The sequence below is a fragment of the Sander vitreus genome, chromosome 12 (genome assembly GCF_031162955.1).
Source record: "Sander vitreus isolate 19-12246 chromosome 12, sanVit1, whole genome shotgun sequence".
NCBI lineage: Eukaryota > Metazoa > Chordata > Actinopteri > Perciformes > Percidae > Sander > Sander vitreus.
Window position 1 is genome coordinate 20,281,707 of NC_135866.1, and position 26,562 is coordinate 20,308,268.

A 26,562-nucleotide genomic window follows, 5' to 3' on the forward strand; every position below is an offset into this window, starting at 1 on the left:
CATGTAATATAAAACCTGCAGATATCAGTAAAATCCAAATTTAAAACAACAATGTCCACAGGACACCAAATGCTGACATATGCAATATGCACACACCAACAGAGGACACAAAATCTTCAGAATTCTGGTACAAATGATAAAAAGAGGAAAGCGAGAAGAATCCTGGTGTTTTGGTTTGCATGTGATGGGTCCAACAAGTTTGTACTGTGTGACAACAGAGAAATGTTTCCTCCTGCAGGTCTGTGAGTGCAGCACAGATGTCCATACAGACCTTATGTATGTCCGACGCATGTGCATCAGAACTGTATGTGGCGAAGGTGTGGTCCTTGTGGGTACATACATATGACGAAGGGAGAAAGCGCTCCATTTGGCTGTAATTGCGGGCCATGGCATCTGATGGGACTACAGCAGTGTGGCGGACAGGCAGGGACAGTCAGTCATTTTGGCTATGTACACATTCGTAGTCGGTCCATGGATCCCCAAGATGAGTGTCATTTCCTCAGGTCTAATACGCAAACCTGAAAAAACAGGAAGGAAGACCGTCAGTCAGTCAGTCAGTCAGTTAGTTAGTTAGAAAGACACAATCCTACTTCCTACTTTTACTGGCACAGGCAGGAAAGATGTTTCATTACTCATCAATAACTTAGCGGCGGTCTGCAATTACTAAATTGTTGTCGCCACTGCTTCAGTATTTTATGAAATGTCATGAAGTCGTAATTACTCAACTCTGCAAAGCGGTCTGCTCCACTAAACTCAAGTGAACAGTCATCCGTTCTCTCTCCCCTTAGAGGGTGAGCAACTAGAACACTGACAGGACATTCACTCACAAAGTCATGGCAACCAAATAAACAACAGCGCAAGTACAGCAGTTTCTCCTCAGGCAGAGTGACAAACAGGGACAAAAGCCTCAATGGCTGAAACTTTTATTCTTGTATTTGTATCTTATTCTATTTTAGCCTGTTTTTATTTTGTCCCTCTTTTTAAATGCCCCTTAATGTTTTATGTAAAGCACTTTGAAATGTCTTGTTGCTGAAATGTGCTATGGAAATAAAGTCGCCTTGCCTTACAATCTCCAGCCTCTCAGTGTGTCAAAAGGGCATAGAGAACACTGCCCGTCTGTCTAAGTGGAAGTGTAACCACACTGTGACTGCTTTCGGGTAGATGCTAGATCGGATCTGCTAGAAGTGTCGACCTCACAGGACCTTATTTCTGCCTGTGATTGGCTTAGCCTGTTATTTTTTTACCCTAACCAATCCCCACTCCTCATGCCTAAACCTAAATACGTCGACATGTCTAGCAGATCTGATCTAGCATTTACCCTGCTTTTGGCTCGGTACTGTATGATCCATTTGTGTAAAAGGGCCGCACACACCTCGCGTAAAAATATAAATAGAAGACTTGTTTTAACGCTTGCAGAGCATATGCACCACCTACGCACTGCTCTCGTGCCTGGTGTAGCCAGTTTCATTGATTATAGTGAAAGCGTAGTGTTGGATGGTCCGCTCTGCATACGTTACGCGTGCAGTGTAGCCAGCCTGAAGTTAAAATGAATTGAATGTTTAAGGTGAGGAACGAGGAGCGAATTGCCTGTACGTGTGAAAACAGCTGATAGGGCTTGGTAGGGCTGGGACGATATGCTTTTGTCCCGATTCGATTCTTTCACTATACATGGGTGCCAATTAGATTTGTATTGCAATTTTCATTTATTATGATTCTAAAAGTATTGTGATTCGATATTATTGAGTATTGCGATATTTGTTTTCCTTCTTTAACAAAAACAAAAGTAGAATAATACTCTTCATGACAATATATCATGAGAAAAACTAATTGTTTTCTAAAAATAATGCACATCACATGTCAGTCAGTCTGACATTTATTTAATTCGTAAAGAAGTACATAATATGTATTTTCTGCTTTTGCTCTGTTTTGATGATAACGGCTATGGTGTAGTCGCGGTCGGTGGTACCGTATAAACAGAAAATATTTAGGTAAATCATTGGTAAAAAATTTTTTTATCAAAATTCTGGGAAAAACAATAGAGTATAAAAAATCCCCCCCCCCTTCCACCCACCTCTAGTATTTGGTAACATCTAACATTTGTCATTACGAAGCAATAACATGTAGAAAGATAGCCCCAAAATATATGAGTGCATTTGGTTATTAGCATTAATATTAGTTAATGTTATTACTTATTTTTAGAATAAAACTCCAATATATAGGATGTTAGTTATTTACAACCTATAGAGGTTTCATTTAGTGAGCAGTAACTCATTTTTCAGACAATAATGGCTCTATCTAGTGTTAACTAATGGCACTGCAACATCAACTGTCACGTTACTCCTCATTCCCACCGGCTGTGGAACGGCTCCGTGCTCTGCCGTCCGTCAATACCCACTAGGTCCGGATTTGTTACGGTATGGCTGCGGCAGCTGTAGTCACGAGGACCCACGAGATCTTGTGAATTCAAGTAGAATAGAACCCCAAAACCAACAACAGTTTGTTTCCATCCAGAGGAGTAGAGGGGAAACAACTCTGTGCTGTGTTTTCAAGGTGTAATGCAGGGAAATATGATCCACCGTGAGCACGGTGTATTTTATTTTGAAAATTAACCAGATGTTTTATTTTGTTTCTGTGCTCGACTTCCTGTCCCGCACAATCTGGATTGTGCTGAATTGCTGCAGAGCTCTCCGGCATCCGGCAAAAATAGAAGCTCTGCGTATCTGCTCGGGAGGGCTGCGGACCGCCGGAGCTGGGACGCAGTCGGAACGCAGCCGTTCTCCAGTCAGTGGAAATACACACATTGACTTTGATGGAAATCTATTGACTCTGCCGATGTTCCGCAACCGGTGGAAATTGGGGGTAACATTTTCATTCAGCTTTTGAGGCTGAAGTTTGAAACTGTCTGTTGTTTAAGTTCCCACAGTAACCACAGCTGTGTTCAAATGTTGGTCATTCAATCTAGTCAGAATTGCTGCACAACCTCGTTCGCCACTAGGGCTGGGCTAATAAAATCATACATATATACATATACATATATATATACACATATATATATATATATATATACATATATATACACATATATATATATATATATATACACATATATATACACATACATACATATATATATATATATACATATATACATATATATACATATATACATATATATATACATATATATCACAATATTTTTGATCAAATACCTTGATATTGGTTGACAATTGGTGCTTTCATAAAAAACTGAGAGATTAAAGAGAATGAGATTTGTGATAAACAATCATCAGTAATGTTGATGTAATGACTAAGTGGGTAAAGGTAAATAATAGAACAGTCTGGAAAGTTCAAAAAAGTACATTACTTGACTGTAATGCAGCCTGTAAAACCAGGAAAAGACAACACTTATGTCATATTACCAAAATCTAAGACAATATCTAGTCTCATATCACGATATCGATATAATATCGATATATTGCCCAGTCCTATTCGCCACCCTCAAAAACACTATTGCCTGCAATCTCATGTGACCAAATCCACATGCCCTTTGAGCAACAAACTTCCTGGTTGAGTAGTCTGGTGTGGAAGTTGTACATAGAGGCCAAAGTGTGTGTGAGTAGCTGCTACTTTAAGTAGTGATTATCCGTGTGTGACGGAGCGCTCAGACAGAACAACTCACCGATCCATCTGACGCGCTAGCTCCTACTTTGTCCCCTGTGGCGTTCCAGCACACCTCGAAGATCCCTCCTGTCCCCCGGTAGCTGTGGACTAAAGCACCCGTCTGAAGAAACATACACACAAACATATTAGCAACATCATCATTCTATGCATTTATACCACCTATGTACAATTATAATGGCTATAGTATAATGTTTATTAGTGTGCATGTGATTGGAATTTGAAAGTATTATACCAGACCTGAGTGTTCCAGATGTGGACACACTTGTCGAAGGAGCCGCTGGCGAGGTGCCTGCCATCGGGGCTGAAGGCCACGCTGTAGACGGGCTCCTGGTGGCGGGTCAGTGTGTGGATACACACCCCGCGCTCCACGTCCCACAGACGCACCGTGGAGTCAAATGATGCGCTGGAGAGAGTGAACAAAAAGAGTGTCCAAGAGTTGTGCTGCAATAAAATGAACTGCCATGTATGACACCCATGAGATACAGGTAGTCAACTGGACAGCTCTCATTAAAAGGAAAAAATCTAATTAATCACTGGTCTATGCATTGGTATTGTGTTTTTCCACTCCATGTATTCAACTGTCTCCCAATCTGAAATATCTTGGAAGGCCATTTAATTTGAGACACAGAGATACTTCTGTCTTTCAGTAACATATTGTGGACGGCATTTGTCAATTCTGCTCAGGCACGTAAGGACTGTTCAGGTGGAAAAACACACTCTAATATGCTTGACCCAGTGTTATTTCCTCAGGGTCAGTTAAACCACAGTGGTGGTGGTTTCACAGGTGCATCTGAAAAAGCTGGCAGCGTGGTGACTCAGCCAGCCAATAGCTAAAAACACCTGAGTGCAACTGAGGCACCAGAGTCCATGTCAAACTTAGTAAGGCAAGTCAAACATAAATATTCTATGAGAAGCAGCCCTTCAGTTCAGTGTCAAATATTTTATTGATGAGGGTCTATCTAGCAAGAAATGGGAGTGCTACCGAAATCCGATCAGAGCAGGTGACAGTGAACTTGTACAAGTTATTTGGCCCTACTCCGGCTTCATCTGCTGCAAGCCTGCAGTATGCTTTTAATGAATTTCAGCTGTCTCTTATCAGCCATAAGCTTGTCTTGAATCTTGACAAGACAAATGGATTATGTTCTCTAGGTCCCCTGGCTTGGACCCCTATCCAAGTATTCATACACTTTATGGCGTATTTTCATTTAAATTGAAATGTAGATTCATATAAATACCTCGGCATTTGGCTTGACAATAAACTCATTTCAGACCCATGTGGAACATCTAACCAAAAAACTGAGAACAAATGTTTTTCTTTACAGAAATAAGTCTTGTTTTTCAATTTTTAGTAGGAAAACTGAGGTGCAATCACTCATAATGCCTTTTTTGACTATGGGAACATTCTTTACATGCATGCTACATCTGCCACATTGAAGCCGCTTGATGGGGTATATCACAGCGCTCTGCGTTTTATTACTGGTGATGGGTTTCAAATCCATCATTGTATTTTGTATAAAAAGAAATGGGCTGGCCCTCTCTCACCACCCGGAGAGAGCATCATTGTTTCATGTTTATTTACAAGGCTTTATGTGGCAGGATTCCCTTCGCTGCTAAATTTCACTAACACAGCATATCAGACACGCTCAAAGACACACATTAGACTTATCACGCCACGCATCAATTGTAAATTAGGGAAGAGTGCTTTTAACTTTTATGCTACTGACAGATGGAACTGGCTTCAGTATTCTCTCAAATTAGAACTTGTTTCCATTGGGACGTTCAAGATGATGCTTGAAAATGTGTTACGTAGGAACTGCTCTTGTTTTTAATAGCCCTCTTATTCAATTACACCAATGTAATTGTGTATTGTTTTATGATCAGATTATTTATATGTACTGTAATTTCTTTGAGATTGATTTATTTCCTTTTATTTGTGCTGTAATCAGGGTGTAATTGGGAAAGTGAGCTTCCTCTCAATGGCCCTCCCTGAATAAATAAAGGTTATAATTATCAAAAATTCAGCAATACAGATTTTTCTACATTATCTTAATGTCCTCCTCTACTAACTGTAAGAATATATATAATCAATTAAAAAGAAACTGCTGATTAAAGAACATAGGATTCAATGCACAGTATTTGTGTCATCTTACTTCTATAAATACAAAACTACCCTGTATAATATGATTGTTGCTTATGATGTTCAGGTGCTGCTTTGTGGTCTCACCTGGCCAGCATGAGGTTGGCGCTGGGGTTATTGGTCCCGGGGCCTGTGGGGCTCCACTTGATGGTGTAGATTTCTTTACTGTGGGCCTGGAGGTCATGGACACACAAGTCCTGCTTCATACTCCAGATCTATGCCAGAGAAGAAGAAACCAAATGTTGACATGGCTTTTATTACAATGTTCATCAACACATTCAATCAGCAACTTGTCTAATTAAGAACCATTTTTGTGCTCATTTTAGCCATAAAGTGAAATGCACAACATCTGCATGTCATGTGGACTGACCTTCAGTGTCATGTCATCTGAGCAGGAGGCCAGTAAGCTGCCAGTGGGATCCCACTTGATGGCGTTCACCTCATTCTACAGTGAGTAAGATGAGAGTTGGAAAACAAAACAAAAAAACAGCATTTGACTGACGTACATGGTGAACAATAGAAATAATGCACTTAATATATTGATTAGTTTATGCCAATTTATTTCAAAGCATCACAATAAGCGACGTACTAGTTTGTCACAGCTGTGAGGCGGATTTTACACCAAAAGTCGTAGGTTGGGAATGAATGCACCTTAGGGGCATTAATAACTTTCATCAGAAGCTACAGCAAGTCAGTGCCAGAATTTATATTAGCTATCCTACAATGCTTTAAGAACAGGAGTGTATTTGGCCAGCAGGGGGGTTTCCATTTCCCTCCTTGTGAGAAAGTAGCGCTCTGTCTCACCGTGTGTCCCTGGAAGGTCTTGACAGGTCTGTCCTGACCCAGCTTACACACATGGATGCACATGTCTGTGCTGCAGGAGGCAAACGTGTTGTTGCTCTGCCAGTCTACGTCCAGAGCAGGTGCTGTTGGGAAGCAGAAACAGATCTTAGAGCCGCTGCAGCAGTATAGATGGAGCACGAGGAAAAAAAAGACGACATGAATATGATGGTCTGACAATAGATTTCTTATTGCCATGATGGATCTGATAATTCACTATAACAATACACTAAGGGCAGATAGTTGTTTTTGTGTTGTGCAAATCGTCAGTCACAATGTGTGAAAGGACTTTAATAATATTAAAATGTATTATCACTATGGTCTCCCTACAGTTCAGCAGAAGTTAACTTTTGTCTAAAAACAGAAAGACTCTTGCATGGAAAGTCATGTGGAACAATCAAACTCCTGTAACTCACCCGAGTGGAAAGGAAACTGTTGTTTTGCTTCTCCCGTATGGGCGTCCCAAATAATTGTGGTCTGTGTGAAGAGGGACATTTTCATTATATATACTAAACTAGTATCTTTATATTAGCTAATCAATAAAAACATCACATAAAATATAAAAAGGGGTTCTTATTTAAAAAATGCTGCAAATCACACTAAGTTGACCTGTATAATGTGAAGGAGGATATACAGGGAATATATCACACACATGCCACCTTTTTATGCCTCCAAGACATCAGCACTTAAGCATTTAAATGTATGCTGAAGGTGACACTGTCTGTCATTATACTTCTTGTACACTAAATGGCAATGTTGAACATCCATACATTGTCATCTTGGGACCAGACGTGAGCGTGTCTATCTAGTTTTTGGTGGAGGTGCACCTCTGTCACCTGTCAGTCCATAACAGTTGGTAAGTGTGAGCAGCACACTCTGACCCTGATGCAGTATACCGAGGACAGCGCACAATATCTGCACAGACTTGTCTGTGGTCTGCATGCAAGCAGTGCCTTTCCCTTGGCATAACTAATGTTAACAGATGAAGAATACTTTAATCTTTCAAATATGTAATTTTGACCACTTTAAAGGCTAAATGCCATTAAACAAAAAAAAGAAAGATGCTAAAACGACCTATAGAGCTGAGGCGGACAGCAGAGTCGGGTGATAATTCTCTGTGGGTATATCATAGGGCTGCACGATTTGGAGAAAAAGTCATATTGCGATTTACAATTCTCCAATTACAATAAAATGGTATCATGAGTTTACTTTGTCAAGGAAAATGCTAAACATAAGCTACTCAAATTTTTAAATGTGTATTTTGTAACTTCAACATACAAAGTTAAACGAGCATAAGAAGAAATACATAAACAAAAATGTGCAATTCTTTTTTATAATCTAATATTTTACTAAATTAAATCACAAAAAATACTAATTCTTATTAATTGTATGCCCTTTTAAACGATGACATTCAAGATGGGTGTGATAAAGTAACTAGTGATTAAGTTACAAAATAGACTTTGTACAACCTCTTCTTAAATTCTGCATGCTCTGAAATCCTCAACACTGCTGATACTCGTCAGACTACGTGACCATACACAACACACGCGCTACTGTCTAATCTTTTGTGTTACGACGGTAGCGCTTAATACATCCATGTGGTAGCGTAATTCACAAGGCAGATTTAATGTAGATTCAACACAGAACCATAAACCAGGCATTAGTGAGAGCAAGAATGGCAGGCGAGTGAGTGACGTCAGTGCCTGCCGGTGAGCGGTGTCGGAGATTAGCATAGCAGCTGTCTAAGAGAAAAGCGACAGTAAAGAGCGATAGCAAAGACGATGTACAGTGAGTTAACAGTAAACAACAAGCTTCTTAAGACACTTTGGCTTCATCTGTTGTTAATACTCTCGGTAAACTGACGGGTGTTGCAACGTGGAGACATGGAGTACACACAGAGTGTCACGCCACAAGCACACCTTTTTGTTTACTTAAATCGCGTAATTTTTGCAGTTATGAAATCACACAGAGTGACATCGCGATTGCAATTAGATTACTCGTGCAGCCCTAGTTTATCACTACGAGTGACCCCCTTCACACTCATTTCATCCATCTAGATTCATATAATATATATAGTAAAGACTTTTAGCAATGCTTCCCACACATCTTCAACCTGGCAGCACAGAAGATCTATACAATCACCACAGTTTCGACATTAGTGTCACCAATTCAGTATCCGACCAAATGTCTCCCCTTCTGTTCCTGAGTTATGGCGTTGAATAATGGCCAGAAAAGCGTTTTTCTTTTTTGCAAAACATTATGATGTCACAGTGAAGCTGACCTGTGAACCTTTGAGCTGTTGGATATACTTTTTTTTCACTTCATCATTGTATCCTATTGGACATCTGTGTGAAATGTTGTCATAATTAGCATAGGAGTTCTTGAATTATGGCCAAAAACATGTTTTGTGAGGTCAGGGTGACCTTGACCTTTGACCACCAAAATCTAACCCGTTAACCCTTGAGTTGAAGACATTTCCTCAAGGCAGCTTTGACATCCCTGAAAACTGATGCATCCTTGAAAACAGTTTTACTTTTTGGAGCACAGCTGCAACCCCATCCAATGAAACCCTCACACGTTTCTGAACAATCCCACTCCTACTATCAAACTGATATCATATAGTGGCCGGGTTGCTCAGTGGGTAGAGCAGGCGCACATATACTGAGAGGTTTATGCCTCGACTCAGAGACCCCAAAAAATAATCTTAAAAAAAAAAGAAGCTGATATCACATTTAGGGGATCGTCCCTCTTCATCGTGGTTCCATGGGAAATTTGTCACAATTTAAGGTAGCTTTAAAGTGTTAGCACGCTGAATAAGCAACAAGCTGCAGTGCTCACAAGGCCACCCAAAAATAATTTATCAAACTTCAACTCTAAAATCCAAAGCTTAAATCAATGTGCCTTACCTTGTCTACACCAGCACTGAGGATGAAGTTTCCTTTCTTATTCCACTTAAGTGCAAATATAGGGCCTTTATGCTGACCCAAAGTACTGGCCAGGTTACCTGAAAATATTAAAAACCGAAATCAGCTTAGAAAGAGAGCAAAATATTTCATCATCCATGCATCCTTGCAAAGCTATGGTCTTACCGTCTTTTGTCCATATTCTAGCAAAGCCATCATATGAGCCTGTTGCTAGCAACGTTCCCTCGCTCTGAAAGAAAGACAGCCATGATTCTCATTAGTTTGAAGTCAGTTGCTTTTAACCTTTCTCAGCTTAATTTGCATATTCTGATTCGGGCAGAATAAGGCCCAATTTTACAGGTATATTTCACTCTTAATGAGACTCACATTAAGAAGTAAGTAGTTAATGATGAAAACATATTAGTGCTGATTTGGTGTCGTGCACTGCCTTGTACTACTTAGGGGAAAAAATAGTTTGCAGCTGAGCAGCATAAAAAGCCTTTTCTCCCATGGGAGTGACTCGCCCCCATATAACTGGTTGGAAGGAATGCCTTTAGCAGAAATAGTGGGCACACGCGCACGCACACACACGCACACACACACCTAGATTAGAACAATCAAAACTGCACTCAGTGAAACAGACCCACACAATCATACTGTTCAACTATACACACACTTACATTCCAGTCTAGTGAGGTGACGTCTTTGTTGCTGGGTACGTCCTGGCCTCCTTCCCGTATGCAGTGTCTCAGAACCAGCTGGGTGGACCCGCCTGTGCTGTTCTCACTCAGGTTCCAGATCCGTGCTGTCGAGTCCCCAGACCTGCCCGAGTCAATACACACCAAACAACCACACACCCACACCACACACAGACAGACAATCTAACATTAGGTCCGTAACATGGCTTTGACTCTTATAATCAGTACTGAAAATGGTATTAAACTGACCATCGTTGCTCTTGAGTAGGGTCGGGGTTTGAAAGCATTTTATCGACCCTGAACCCAGTAATCTTTTTAAATCCCTATCAAACCTTTTCACATCATCTGTTGAGGAAAAGGGAGAAAGAAGTTTTACAAGCACAAAACTCATTAACTTTAACGCCCCTCTTAATTTACAGGACTGTGCCAGATGTTATTGCATTTTTCTACATTTTCATTTCATTTTGAGAGGTGTGCTCGTGCTCAGGAGCAGGACTGTTGAATATAAAGTATATGTACTAAGTTGAATACTCACCTCTGTTAGGTTTGACACTTTTATAAATAAGCATTTAATTGTTGATTTAGGCAGGAGATCGTTTAAAGGGATAGTTCAGATTTTTAGCACACCCCCCAATCTGGAGAAGCAGACGGGAGTGCCAACACGTAAGCTAAGCAATGTACTGTTGAACGGAGGCTGCAGCTATTTCACCGCTTTACCTTGCGATTTCCTGTGGTACAACATTTTCTCAACCGTAGAACTTCCATATTCCTACGAATAAGCACAACTGTGCGCAAATTGTATTACGCCGCAGATCAGCTGTTTGGGTCACACTCTCCGTGGATAATGGAATAAACAAATACAATTAAATAAAAAAGAGTGATTAAGACAGCAATGACGAAATGCTTTGAAGACAAGAGGATACCTTTATAAACTAAGACTGAAGAAGATCTTTTGCAGTTCTACGACTTAGAAACTGTAGTGCTGAAGGAAAGGGCTGTCGGCTTGACGGCAAGTTAAAGCGGTGAAATATTCCATCTATAGCGTATACTTAAACTGATATAGATTTTTTTTTAGATTTGGCCTTTTTTAGGTGGCTAAAGTGTGTTTTGCAGCTGCCCTCATCCACAGCAGTACATTGCCTCCGTGCTGGTAAACGCCTGCTTCTCCAAACTGGGGGCTTGTCGACCTCCATTTACTGACTACTGACTACCTCATACAACCCCACTTCAAAAGATCCGAACCATCCCTTCAATTACATTTTAGAAAGATGATGAATCATTCTGGTCCTTGGTTTTGTTTATGAAGGAAATTAGTGTTATGGATTAACACTTAACTGTTAATGATGGCTTATAGGCCTGCACGATTAATCGTTATAAAATCGCGATCTTGATTCACCCCTGTTCGCGATTTTATTTTTTAAATGACTTTGATCTTATTTTTTTAGGGGCATTTTCGGCCATTATTTTGATAGGACAGCTGAAGACATGAAAGGCAAGTAGTTAAAGAAATCATTCTGTTTTTGATACTGTACTTAAATTGGCAATTGACAAACTCCATTTCTGAAGCTGTAGCATGTTGATTGACATGTTTTAATTATGTAAAGACACGTTCAAGGAGTTCAGATAGAGCCTGTATCAGGGCCATATTTAGTTCAATATGTTATATGTCAGTATTTTTGGTAGCCTACTATACTTAAATGGCCAGTATGTACTTCATTTTCTTTTTTCATTGAAGCCTCTATGTTTACGGGCTTGCGGTAATGCGCAATGTGCTATAGGTGCCAAAAATAATCTATGTTTGGTACTGCCAATTTGTTTTGTTCTGTCATGGTTCATGTGTGCAATAAACATTACACTTCGTGAGAAAAAAATTGTGGCAGAGAATCGTGATATCAATTCTAAGCTAAGAAATTGTGATTCATATTTTCCCCCGAATGCAGGGCTTAAAGTGAAAAAGCCCTGGGGGTAGTATTTCAATATGCACTCATTAAAGTTAATTTGGTTGTCAAAACAGTTAAAGTCCTTCTTACATTACACAATAATAAAAGTCATAATTTTTAAGAACTAAAAAGTTTTGGATCAATTTTTACTTCTTCCAACCATATGTTAAATTAAGAATCAATGTAGATTCATATATTGCAATAATATCATAATCCTACAATGAATCATTGTGAAAACAAAACTTTCTAGATGTGTTGTTACTTTAGCCAGGTCATCATCAAAAAAGCGAATTAGTACATTCATGATTTTGTCCATGTTGATATTAGTTGCTTCATGTACATTGTTTGCTTCAACATACATTATTAAAAACGTCGCATTGTATAGCTTTTCATATATCTAGACATCTAAACTCTGGGACAAGGCCGTTATGTTTAAATACCTGCCGTGCTGATTCCAAACAGACAGCTTTGTCAAGGCAGTTTGGGCTTCAGATAGCTTTTACACAGTGGCCATCGTTAATGACAAATCATGTTCCGCTATGAACGTGCACACACGTATTGTTTCTATCACAAACACGGTCGGTCAGTGAAGGCGCAGTCGCAGCGGTAGCCGTCGTTTCCGGTAACGTACTCGTATGACAGAGTGCACGGACCAAAGCTTTGTGACTAGCAAGCACTTTCTTACCGCTGCTGCCGTACAGTATCTTCCTTGAACATGCGCTGCAGAAGCAAGCACCCGGCTCCCTCAGTTTGAGGCACCAAGTGCTAAAACAGCTTCCCGTCTCCACCCTTTACCTCTTGTCCTCTATTCATGCCCAGCGCCATTTGTTTTTAACTCCTTTCTCAACTAAAGCTGTATCTACATGCTCCAAGTTTGATAAACTTTGCCTCCATTTTTTTAGCCGCGTTACTACGGAGACCACACCGGCACCGCACTCTCACATTTCGGCAAAGACCCGCCCTACTTTGCATCTGATTGGCTAGAACTCGTTACATTGGTAGGTGGAAGTTCGATGATTGGTTAAATCCAGCGCATCAAAACAAATCCCATGTGGACTTTTTAATTTATTTATTTTTCGAAAATAGTCATATGCCAGAAATCGGGCACCAGGCCCGATTACTTAAGCCCTGCGTTAGTTAGAGCTGCGTTCCTCTCATGTGATTGGTAGGTGAAATCAATTGCCTCGAAAATAATAAACCGCATGCAAGTTCCCAATTTCTTTTCTTTTTTTCCTCAAGGCTGCACGCCGGAGATCCGGCACGGTGCCGGAATACTTTAAGCCCTGTAACTGCTTAGTCATCTGCTGCACTTTACTGACAGTAACTATTGAGTCATTAGTTGTTACTGGAAAATCCATCTCATTTCCAGAATTACAGTAATAATGTGAAACATGCTTTGAACAACACATTGTAAGAGTCTTTTGCATGAGTGCATTCATCTTGGAAAGAGATAATGACACTGAAAAAACAATGACTTTAGTCAACAAATTTGTTTAGTGGTGATAAATGAGGAAGGACTTATGAAAACAAACTTACTCTCCTCACACACCCAATTTTTTCCTGAATAAGACAAAGTATGCCGATTTAGAAATGAATAGGAGATAAAGATTTAGCTTTAACTCATGTAGGTCCTTTTAGCTTAAACAAGTAAACCCACCCTTGGCCACAAACCGGACCAGAAGGACTTATTAGAACTCTTGCTGTTGTGAGTGTTCAAATCATTATGGCTTAAAGTTGTCATTAAAACCCCACTCATTCACACTACTGAAGTCGCTCCCCTTTTTGGATCCAATTGCTCCCCCGTGGAGCCAACAGGTCAGAATATTGCCATCATCATGATATGTTTTCTTTTTTTTGTATTTATTTATTTTCAAATCATATTAAAGTTATACCGGTATTATCATGAACTAGGGCTGCACGATTTGGAGAAAAAGTCATATTGCGATTTACAATATTGCGATTATAATTACGAACATTTTGAGTTGTGTATTTTTTTACTTGAACATAAAAAGTTAAACGAGCATAAGAAGAAAAACAAACAAAACTATGAAATACTTTTTTAAATAACTCAATATTTTTTGAAAATTAAATAAAATAAAAATTCTTATTAAATTAATAAATTTTGTATGCCCTTATAAAACAATGACATTCAAGATGGGTGTAATATAATAACTAGTGATTAAGTTACAAAATATAATTTGTACAACCTGTCTGCATGGTCTGAAACCCTCTACACTAATACTCACGGGACCTTACCCGACAAACGTGCTACTGCCTGAACAGACTGATTGGTCACTGGTCATCTTTTGTGGACATTGTTATGAGGGGCACGCTTAATACATCAATGGGGTAGCGTCATTCAAAGCAGGGCAGATTCAATGTAGATTCAAAACAGAACCATAAATCAGGCATTAGTGAGAGCAAGAACGGCAGGTCTGTTGAGTGACATCAGTACCTGAGTGGTGAATAGGGGTGTAGCGATACATTGATCTGGATTGATATATCGATTCAAAGTTCCACGATCCAATTATCAATGCAAAGTAAAATTGCATTGCTTCGTTTGTAAGGTTCCCCCTTTAATTTAGATTCCCACTTCATATTTAGTCTTTTCATTAAAAAGAACAGTTTGTTTTTAATATAAATGCCAGGAAGAGCTCAGTTATAAAACTGACAAATCATATTTTAGTTTGAGTTGATATAAATGTAACTGTGTTAAATAGGCATTTGCGATCGTCTCATATCGATCCCAGGCTCCTGAATTGAATCGAAATTGCATCGTGACAGACTTTAAGATATCAGTAAGTATTGTGTCCAAAGAATCAATATAATATCGTATTGTGATAAAACTTGTGTGACACCCCCAGTAGTGAAGCGAGGAGAGCGATAGTGAGCAATGTAGGAGTTGCGTAGTGGATGTGTGATCAGTGACAACCATGGGGAAGCGAAGGATGATGTGGAGATACTGACCCGGAGGCAAGGAGGTCGTTTACTGGGTTCCAGGCACAGATAAAAACTTCGGATTCGTGGCCCCTCAGGACCATGGCTTTACTCTGAGGGATCTCCACGTCCCTGTCCACCTCCATCATCTCTGAGTGGTGATCTATAGGAAGGAGTGAGAAACAACACCTTAAACTAAAGGTTTACATCACAGGATTCATTAGCTACTGTCCTACTGTTCTGAAGGCAAAGAGGATACAAGATTAATGAAGTATAAACAAGATGTGTGATCTCGTAAAATAGCCAATTCATTTTGAAATGAAGAGCCAGTGCTTCCCCACCCAAAAGCTTTATTTGGGTGGACTTGCAAAGCATATTAACACACATCCATTTTAACAATGGCAGAGGTTCATAAGGACAGTCTGACGTCATCTAATTTCCTACGAACTGGACCAGTCCCATGGCAGCGCACATGCATGTCATCGTCTGATCTTGGTAATTCAAACAGAATGGCTGTTTCTCGACAAGGCTCAAGTAAACGGTGCTAGGGTTGTGCCAATGGACGATGACGGCTGACCGACATCACGATAGAGAGCCACCATCGTGATGCCACACCCCCCACCCTGTCAGACACACACTAACCCTAGTCTCTTCTATAGTTAACCTAAAAACTTTGCAGGCAGGCGTGGAGCTGTGGTGCCCGGGGCCCCACCCACATTGACAGCTGGCCCGCCCAATCAGAAATTCAAAGTCAAGTGTGTTGCTGTGCAAAGCGCCGCAACAATCACAACCATGGATTGCTGTTGTGGCCAACAACTGGAAACTTTATACATTGTTCGTCTGCTATTTCATCACTAAATTCACTTCTGGGACTTTTTAATGCGAGAAATCAACTATGTAGAGCTCAAATATGGGCCGTTTTACGAAAATGTATGGCTAATTACAAATTTGGTCCGACTGTGGCGGATTTCAGAAGCTCCACATTCTGAAGTGACAGCCGGCCGATGCCTGCTGGTGTCCGCTGGCCTGCCGGTCGGCCTGTCCACCTTCACAGACCCACTGTGAGCTGGCTGGAGCTCTATCAGGAGACTCGCTGACAAGAGGCGTTTAGTTCCCCGATCGTTTGTTTAAATAACACAACACATATATCCATTATAAGATTAACTGGAACCTGTGGTTTTTCGAAGTTATAATGCGCCACAAGAGTTTGCGGGCGTAAAGTAACATGCTCGCTGACCGGGCTGTCACTCACACACACTGGCCACGGAGCAGGCAAAGGAGAGGGAGAGCAGCGTCTGACAGGGCAGAGAGATACCCGTCTCCCTTTGATAGTCTTGTAAATAAATTATAACATGTATATTAGAGCTGTCAGTCTTCATATCATCATAGACGCCGATTTATGTTTTCCTTCGTGGGTGCTCACGGGCGCACGCACTTTAAAACAAAAAAAAAAAGTAGTCAAAAAATGTTTGCATTTCAGAACCTCAGGAAATGGACAGCGGCCGACACAACCACACACGCCTATTATCTCGATAATAAAGCCGTAAAGTTTCTTTCAACTCAGGACAGCGCCACTTCTCACAAATACAGTTGCGTTGAGGCGTTGAGTGAACACCAGCCTGACCAGCTGACAGCTGTGGAATTAAAGAGCAGGCTGTGCTTGTTGTTGAATGACCAAGAGTGTTTGTACCAAACGTAGGCACTGTGCAAAATACAAGTTATCGACCCCTAAGCCCCTGTGAGTGAGTAATCTAATGTACTCGTCTTTAGTCCGTGAGAACCCTAATCTACCCCTCAGTAGCACTCTATAATTTGATTCTGAGGCCAGGTGTTTAATTGTTTGATTGAAACACACTGAGAAAAGCAGGAGGCTTTTTAGGGGAAAACAGCCAGACCCCATTTCTCCTTTTTAAGCTAGAACAAAAAAAAAGAAGAAAAAAAGTGTGCTAGTAAAAGGTGAGTAAAGACAAGACAGTGCTAGACAGGAAGGACAAAACCATGAGGAAGCATGTGCTGGTGTAAGGAAACCACCAGAGTAGCTTTATATAATACCAAGCAAGTCACAGACAGTTTACACAAAACTAAATCCAATTGTTGTACTGCAGCTGTCATGAGAAAGGCAATTAGCACACACATACACAAACAAAGGTGGTAAGCTTTAACTCCATGCAATAAGAAGTGTCTTACAGTCTAACACTACATCCATCCAAATCACCTTCTACGGAAATTGTGAAGGGAAAAATGATATACCATGATATACATTACTGCTCATTATTCAAAATATACTTTCCTATATAATAGGGCCACACAGCCCAGCCTCTCTTTTTGTAATTCAAGTCTTTTGAATTATATAAAGGTATCAACTTGGCCTCTTTCTGCTGTGGTGTTATTTGACATCAGACTTTTTATTTAACTGTCTGCAGCATAAAGTAAAATGTACATCCTTGATGCACATTCAAGTGAGAGGGGACAGAAAACACATTGACATATCAAGAACCAGATAAAGGAGTGAATACCAAACAGCTTACAAAGCATCTTATAAACACAAATCAGATAATGTCAAAGCATTTAGCGTAGGAATAACATCCTGCATAAGAACATAAAAAAATTCTGGTATTTGGGTGACCTTTTTTTCTTTCTTGCACAAGCACAAGAAGACACATCTGTTTGTTAAGGTTCAGAGATTGTTTACAACCAGGAGCAAGCTTACTGGCTAAGGCATGGGATCCGTTTTCCTCCCCGTTGGCAGCGCCCTCTCCATTCTTGGTGCTTCCCTGGGGCCCTGTGCCGCTGCCACTGCCTGCCGCCTGTTGCTGGGCCAGCTTGTCCCTGTAGGCCTGCTGCCTGGTTTGGACTACATCTGGCATCACAGCATCAATCAGAGATAGCGACTCAATGGGCCGCCCGTCAAATAATGTCCCATCCTACAGAGACAGCACAATTTATTCACATCATCCACCAAATCCACTACAATGTAGAAACCAACAGACACACTTGAGTCAAAATAAAGCTGACAGTGCACCTCTTCTTGTCAGTATGTTGTAAGGTTACACTAATTAGTAGATGACGGTTTAAAGGTGGAGCCTGACCTCATTGATGCTGACTTCAGCCTCCACATACTGCAGGCCCTTCTGGATGATAGAGATGAGGGCAGCAGGGGGCACCAGGGCTCCATTGATGTTGGACTGGCTGATGTGGCTCTCTATGCCAAAGGTGAATGCTGAGTGAGAGAAGCCTGGAGGAGGCGTGGATAATTTGGAAAGCAGAGTGGAGTCAATTGCAGAAAATCAAGACCAGCTGTGTATATTACATTTGAAATGTTTTTAGTTTTTTTTAAGTAGGAAAACAAGTGCAATTCACAGCAAGACTTACCTGACTCTTGCAGGTATCTGTAAACCAGAAAATTGACTTCATCACTGCTTATGCTCATTTTTAGTCCTGGTGATTAAACCATTGGGTCAGCACAGGATAGGAGCCTGTAAAAAGCAAACCACAGAGCAGGGAGTCTTACTTAATTAAGAGTTTATTTGTATTACAGTCCATAGAACTGAGTTGTAAGGAGGTGTTAGAAGCATCTTCAAAGTATTCCCTATCACTCAAGCGCTGGGTGATGATAGTTTACGCCAAGATGACATGCAGGCTCGCGCACACACACACACACACGCGAATGTGTGAGCTACTTAGCTCACTACCAAACTGGCACACGTAGTGAAAACTGAGAAGAGGAAGAGGTTTAAAACAACACCACCTTTCTTGACCTAGATCTTGCAACTTCTAAACCGAGAGGTAAGCAAACGCAAGCTGTGATCTGCCATTTCATACATAACAATGTTTCGTTCCTCTCTATTTTTGTTGGCTACAGAAGCCTCCTGGCTCTAGGCAGGGCACCAGTTTCCATTCATTAACCTACAACTGGAAATAATTACCCACCGACTTTATGAGGCAGGCAGGGTATTGTGAACCAAAATGTCTGGAACAGACGGGCTTTAAACCTCAGCAATAACAGATCATACAGTGCTTGCGCCCGGTCTCCATATTTATTCATGCAGAACCCGCACTGTTTAAATGGGACTGTGGAAATAAACAAGGGGTCTGGACAGGGGACAAAAACTCTACTGTTTCCATCATGCCAGCTGCTGAAAAAGTCCACATGTCTCCGGCCCCATCCCAGAGGCTGAGGTCCAAGACCAAATGAACCAAGAGGCCTGGAATCTAGTTGAACTCCTTCAGCTGTCTCTAACAAGGTGGTCAAAAAGTCCTGATGGCTAATGTTCCTCGCACTGAAGCGCTTGGATGACACCAACAATAAATTCCAAACAATCTTTCTGAACAAAACACAGCAGGATTAGAAAAAAAATTGTTTTTTCAGTTCTCCTTCAATGTGTTTTGTTTTCTATTACATTTCCTGTAAGGGTCAGAGTAGTTATGGATGCACTACAAGCATGCTGATATAGCATTCTGCATATCTGACACTAGCCTGCTATGAAAGGTTGCCAGCAAATGAAGTATGAATGGGGTCAACCAATTCCTCTGGCTGACATAACGCCCAATATTTGACTGTTTTACGATCAGCACTGATCAAGAGCACTGAAAAATGACTGTATTACTGCTAAGAAGACACAGGAGTTATGCAAAAAACATATCCTCACCTGACTGACAATATTTTCAGTTGGAGATGTGCTAAGCAAGCATAGCAGCTAGCAAAGTAAAAACTGGGCCTAAACAACAAACAAATTGTTATCAGAACTGTTTAGTTGACTTTCAAGTCTATGCTATAACATTTCAAAGCTTACTAAATAGATTCATCAGAATACTTGATTCCCTCAGGTAAATTGTTAAGTTCGGAATTATAACTCCCAAAGATTCAGGGCTATCAAGTACCTGTCTAGAATTGGGAGATTTAAATATATAATAAACTTTTTTTTAAATATGACACATTAATCTCATATTACCAGAAACCCAGACTACATTTGAACTGTGCCAACACAGGCCTCGCACTGACTGAGTCTGAGGGGGGTGGTTGCTACAATCTTACACCAACAGAGTATCAAGTACTCTTTAATATGTGATCTGGCATGCAATTAATCGCAGGAATTTTGAGCTCCTATGTGGCTATATGTAACTTTCAGTTTGTGTTGATTCTAGTTGGTGCTTTGGACAAAAGCGGTAGAGTTTTTACCACACCGGTTGTTGTAAAGGTTGTTTCTTTACGGTACTGTATACCCACTGTATTACTGAATTAGCGTTACCAGGAGGTCATATAGTTGCGATGAATGTTTTGCTAAAACAGAAAATAATTTATTTAATAACAGAATACGTTACCGATGCATTAGTGTTGCATACTTAATGTAGGCTACTGACATACAACCACATCACGCGTTGTAAAGTTATTTTATGAATGAAATTGATGTATTACATACCTGAGGGACAATTCGGCATTGGTTTTAAATAATTTACAATCCCGTAATTGTCTCCATCTGTTGATAGCCCAAACGAGATTGACTCTGGTTTTCACCAGTTGTCTGTCACTTTACCTTTTTAGCTTTTTACTTGTTCCTTTTTTCTGTGATGACCCTGCCCCAGTATCAGCCATAACTACAACAGATAACTTCTAAAATAAAATTCTAACACAATTAGGCCTAAATAAAGAAATCTACTGCTACCTTTTACCTGGCTTCATACTTACTAACACAGGCTTTTCTGGTGTCAGACCGAAATCTGTAAACCATCAGATTGTGTGCTCTAGGGCGGGTCTACCTGCTGTAAATCATTTTGTGACTTTACAACCCTGGCAGAGGCATTAAAAAAACTTTACCTTCTTGCCTTTGCCTTCTCCCCAGTTTTTCCTGTGTCCCTTTCAGCCACCCCCTTAAAATGTGTATTAAACTTTCAGCAAGTCATACTGATGAACTTTGAGTTAACCTGACCACCCACCAAATACAGTATTTCTAAATAGTTCAAACAGGTGTAAAAAAAAACTAAAAAAAACTAAAAACTAAAAAGTCCACCCAAGACACCCACACACTGTGGGCCTACAGTCACATAAAACATAGACTACGTGTTCTTTGAAAGCACCTATGCGATTCATTAACATGTTCTAAGAAAAAACATTATTGAATACTCTTAACCAACAGAAATTTGGTTCAAAGTCATTGTTTCAGAATTGCGATTTCCACGGTGGCACATCTATGTTTGAACAGTTTCCCATATGACACAAATTTCACAGAAAACCTTGTATGCCGAACCATTGCCACACGCCACCAAACCTTGAGTACTGTACATACATTTTTCAGCGGAACCACCACACTGATAAAATGACTTAGACCAACCTTTATGATCTCAAAACGATGATGAAATACCACCAGTGCTAGGTGACCTTTAATCAATATGTGTCAGTCCGTCTCAATTCCTGTTCTAGTAGGATATATTCTGACCAAGTGCTCACTCGCTCTCAACCGAAGCCACAACGACCAATTACATTTACAAGCAAGTGAACAGTTCTAGTGGTAACCTATTAAAGCGCTTAATAACTGCAACAGCTATGTAAACAACTGAGTTATTTTTGGTTTTAAAAACTCTCTGACTCTTTTGTTTCGGACATGCCTAATGCCGTTTTTCTACTGCATGGTACGACTCGACTCAACCTCTTTTGGTTTTCCATTAGCAAAAGTTGTGAATAGTAGTAGTAGTAGCAGTAGTAGTATAACTAGTAGTAGTTTTTGGTACCACTTCGGTTGAGGTTCCAAGTGAGCTGAGCCAATAGTAGATGGTGGGTTTAAAATACTACGGACAATTGATTGGCCAGAGAGAATGGTCACAAAGGGCATCCAGCACAAACCCACAATTCTTAAATAGCCAAGCTAGAGTCAATAGTGGCTGCATTTTTTTTTTTATTCACTCAACCCAGATTTTAAAAAATGACAGCAAAGTGCAGATGTTCCTCTGTTTGGTTGCATATGAAAGGAAAAGGATTTAGCGATTGTCATGTTGAAAATTATCTCACGGCAGATTCACAGGGCATCGCTATGGCGATCAGCTGAGAATCCCGCCTACACTGAGGGGGTACTTTCTGCAGTGGAAAAACAAAAAGAGAAAAGTACTAGTACCTAAAGTGAGTCAAGTTGAGCAGAGCCATACCCTACAGTGGAAACTTGTCATAATACTTACTGGTTAGAAACGAAGCTAAATTACAGCTACCTTCCTCTCTATATGACTCCTGACACTTTGCTAAAGCAACGTGAACTTCCAGACAGCAATATAAGCATGCAGTCATAGAAAGAGGCAAAACAAAATCTCAATGTAGGGGGAAAAACAATAAAGGCGAGACATTAAACAGTAAAATACATTACCCATGTGATCAAGATGTCCTCAGATGCACATCATAGCTCCGTTGTCCTCAGCAAGAACTCTCAGCCCCTAAAAAGAAAGTAAAGAAATTGAATGCACCTTTTCCAAATTCTGAATTATACTTAAGAAACATCAGTAGTGGGCATCACATCTGAATCACATATAGCACTGCTTCTCCAGTGTAAAATCTCTTGCAGTCAAAATGTTAAGACATTTTTTAATATGTGTACAACAACAGCTTTAATTATGGTATTACTATAAATTGTTTGTCAAAAAATCCTGAATTCCATTCAATGGTCTCCTTGGCATGCTTTTTACACTTGAGACCACCTCCAACCTTGTATTGTAGTTTAATTATCTTCCCCGACTTTCCAAGTAAACATTTCTGCACGTTAATATGTGTTTCAATTTTGGTTAAGCAGCACAAGAACCATATAGGCCCACCAAATATTTAGAGAAGATAAGGTTTTTCTATCGGTGCAGTGACAAAATTACCTTAACTAGAAAGGACATTTTAGAAGCCGCTGTCAGTGAGTGGGTGAAAAGGCAACCAGAGGAAAGTGTTTTTGAACAAAGGGGTGTGTCACCAAACAATGAAAGAAACTGGGTCAGCAATGTAAAAACAGCCTGTGGATATTTGTGCTATGCATGGTGTAAAAGATAGTGATTAAATGGGAAGTATGGTTATGTATTGAATAGAGTAAATGAAACAGACACGTCATTGGTAATTTAATTTGGTACAGACCCATTTTAGATGCTTGCCTCTTACAATATTAAGCAACATCTCAATTCTGCTACTGAATCGCCAACTTATACTGTAGCCCTGATTCAGTTATCACTCCTCAGGTCAGATTGATTTCGTATAAGTTAAATACATGCAAATTAAGTCACCATGCTAATCTGCTGGTGGCTAAATTAGCAAGATATCATGGCAAACTACTTGCGGATATACATTACCCATCCCCCACACACGGGGGCGATGAATGGGCTGAACGAACTACAGTATGTACTGTGTACGTTACCGACATGCTGTTTGAGGCATAGCCACCAGAGCCAGTTTATTCCGATGAATGTCTCAATATGTACGTTATTACTGTAAGACGAGACTAAATGAAATGCCACTTCTTCAGTTCGGAAAGCTTAACTATATAGTGCAGCACTGTATCTACAAAATGTAACAATAATTTAACTCATTGCTGTAATGCTAGGCTGACCATTCCCCACATGTCATGGGTCACTAACGTTAGGTGGATGTAACTTTATTTTTACCGGGGAAATGAGAACGGGATTTATCGGCGCTATAGCATTTTGATGGTTGTCAAGTAAACACGATTTAACGTTACTTGCGTCTTCTTATTTACCTAGTTAACAACTAAAATGAGTCGTTTATTTTCAAACCATTTTAACGCGTTCCCCATCTGCACTGCCATGAGCTACGGGACGTTAGCACACTAGCTAGCTAACATGCTAGCTAATATATTAGTTTTCATTGGCGGCGGCTTTAACGTTACGGTCACAACACATGCCAGTCAGGCAAGGCGGTATAACACTTCTTTTATTTAATTCAGGTTGCCAACAGTTAACGTAGCTACCAAACTAATGCAGTGAACGCTATACGGATAAACGGTGTGTTATTTTATATAACAATTGACAAGTTAGCTTCTTTGAAACAGCATTTCTGACGAGTACAGTCAGGTAGCCTGCTTGCTATTACTCTAAACCTGCCAACACGCTTGCTAGGTGGCTAACACTAGCATGCTATGCTAATGACAGTGTTGCTACAGTCACGTACCTACTTGGATAAAACCTTTCAATTGACGATATCTTCCTCAGCTCTTGTGTTCAAGGCAGACCATGTTATCTCTTTAATCGATTGCAAGATCGTCTATGCACATGTATTAGCTAACTATCGATATGTTATAATATTTAAACTAGCTAAAGCCAGGCGGTAAGAACCAGCAACGGCTTCAGACATTCGACACAGTGGAGTGACCCGACATGCAGAAATTAGCTGACTGTACCTACTGTTAGTTATTTCAAAGCGCCACTCGCTAAAGCTTAATTTAACAATTAACCCGGCAGTGTATAATGTATTCACCGTCTCCTCGATGAAATACGGCAAAGTAGCATGTGTAACTTATGTAAGAATACAAGTTAATATATCATATGTAACAACAGTCGTTATTTCACATTTCTACCAACAATTACTAGGATATAATGCTATATCATATCGGTGACTAACCTATTTTTCAAAAGCACCAAACACCTCGTGTTTTGCTAAAGGTGAAAGCCGCCCTCAAGCGTTGATTAAATATTAGCTCCTGGTCCGTTTGACAGGTTCACAGCAAAATGGAGCCACATTTCCTCGTTGAAACCGACCAATGAAATCGATTAGAAAAAAATGCCGAGGCCTCTGGAAGTTTGTCCCGCAGCCAAGCACCAGTCATAACAACAGTGTCCTCGCCCATCCCCCACTACACCCCATTTTTGCTTGTCTGGTCATCACTAGCTATAGATTAATGACACCCCACCCCCTATCGTCAGTCATTCAGACTGGAAAGTCAACAACAAGCTTACATCATCATTGCATCTGTGTTTTACACAGATTTTTTGCTGTATACATAATCCATAATCATATTAATTTCTCCAATGTTCCCAAAGAAGATGGTAGCCTGAACATATTCATGCTGTTTAATATTTATGAAATATCGAGGATTCACTTGAGTAAAAATGTGTGCTGACCTTCAAAATTTAGTATATCTTGTATTACAACGTACCTTGTTTGGCTGTGATTAGTGACTGTTGAACTGTTTAAGCCATTTAAGTGGCTGCACTGCCTCAGCCTTTTCCTTTGCATTTGGGACTATTCAATTAGTTGTACAAAAGCAGCAAGTGTGCAGTTGTGCAGCAATCTTTTGTTGCACTGTTTTTTTCTTTTCTTGTTACCACAAATGTAATAATCTTGACTGGGATCACAGATGCCATTAGAACAACCCTTCTTTATTTCCCACACTCTGTGCATCCTCATAAACAAAGAACAACCACCACTTCAAAATGTGTGTACTTTTTTTTTGATTTATCAATGCAAAAATGGCCTGGGATTAGCCAAGTTAACATTGGTAATATAGCTGAGGTACAGCATTTGCATGCAATCAGATGGTTAACGTCTAAATGGGTAGCCTAATTGATTAACTGTGTTGTTGAGTGATGAATTTGGCTGTAGCAGACACTGTGCTACTGCAATCGACTGCATTTTTGTCTCTGCTGTGGAGATAGGTATTGCAATGCAAGACTGCTGCTACCTGTCAGCCTCTGAGCTGTTTGATCCTCCCACTCCCACATTATATCAGTGCTCATCTGGCCCTTTGTCAACATCCTTGCAATCCGTCCACCACAGAGCTCTCTGTCTAATATCTTGTACCACACATTCACCAAATAGCATGCAAGATAGGATGTTACAATATTGTGTAATTCATTTATATAGAGCAAAACTAGGAGGACTCTACTAGTGGTGGTCTAACCCGGTGACTGGGGGTGGACTGCAAAACAGGTTTCAGTTTCAGTGCTATATGTCTCTATTACCTCATTTATGGGTGATTTCCCACATTCTGTATATTGCTTCTTTGTCTTTAAGCCAGGAGAAACAGAAATATGTTCTCCATCACTCCCACTGTGTGAGGGTGTTTTGGCTGCCAGTGAAGAAATGTGAAGCAAATTCCTGCTCTCCAATGCCAAGCTTTACACAATATATGATTCACTCTACGAGCGAATATTGTGAATTGACTGACCTCTTCTCTGTGACTGTAAATCCTCTTCATCCTTACATACAGTCCATGCATTACATTGATAGATATGAAAAATACACGTCAACATACATTTGTGAACATTTTTACATCATAAATTCTGTTTGTGCCGACATATTGCAGTAGTTCTCTATAAAATCAGATTAGCACTGTGTCTCTCCATAAATGTGAGACTAGAAGGAATACAGCAGCAGGGTATCTTTGTGGGGGCAGGGAACTAATCTGCAGGACAATAACACAAGGTTGCTATGGATGTGAACACAGCGGCAACACTGA

The 26,562-nt window shown here is 40.2% G+C and overlaps 1 protein-coding gene across 3 annotated transcripts; it reads right to left on the reverse strand.

Annotated features, from left to right (window-relative positions):
• Positions 1-24,907, reverse strand: tbl1xr1b (TBL1X/Y related 1b). Of its 3 annotated transcripts, none has more exons than XM_078264461.1 (16): positions 24,726-24,907; positions 22,486-22,552; positions 18,509-18,612; positions 18,226-18,371; positions 17,847-18,060; positions 15,167-15,299; positions 10,242-10,383; positions 9,748-9,811; positions 9,565-9,662; positions 7,075-7,135; positions 6,623-6,744; positions 6,189-6,263; positions 5,906-6,033; positions 3,919-4,084; positions 3,680-3,781; positions 1-518 (listed from the first exon to the last, which is right to left on the reverse strand). In XM_078264461.1, exons 3-16 carry the CDS (start codon positions 18,564-18,566, stop codon positions 492-494), a joined length of 1,536 nt encoding a protein of 511 aa, XP_078120587.1. In that variant the 5' UTR covers positions 18,567-18,612; positions 22,486-22,552; positions 24,726-24,907; the 3' UTR covers positions 1-491. The 3 variants fall into 3 exon arrangements, with proteins under 3 accessions (XP_078120587.1, XP_078120586.1, XP_078120585.1); XM_078264460.1 differs by lacking the exon at positions 24,726-24,907 and adding an exon at positions 24,280-24,486; XM_078264459.1 differs by lacking the exon at positions 24,726-24,907 and adding an exon at positions 24,276-24,486.
• Between the last annotated feature and the right edge of the window lie 1,655 nt (positions 24,908-26,562).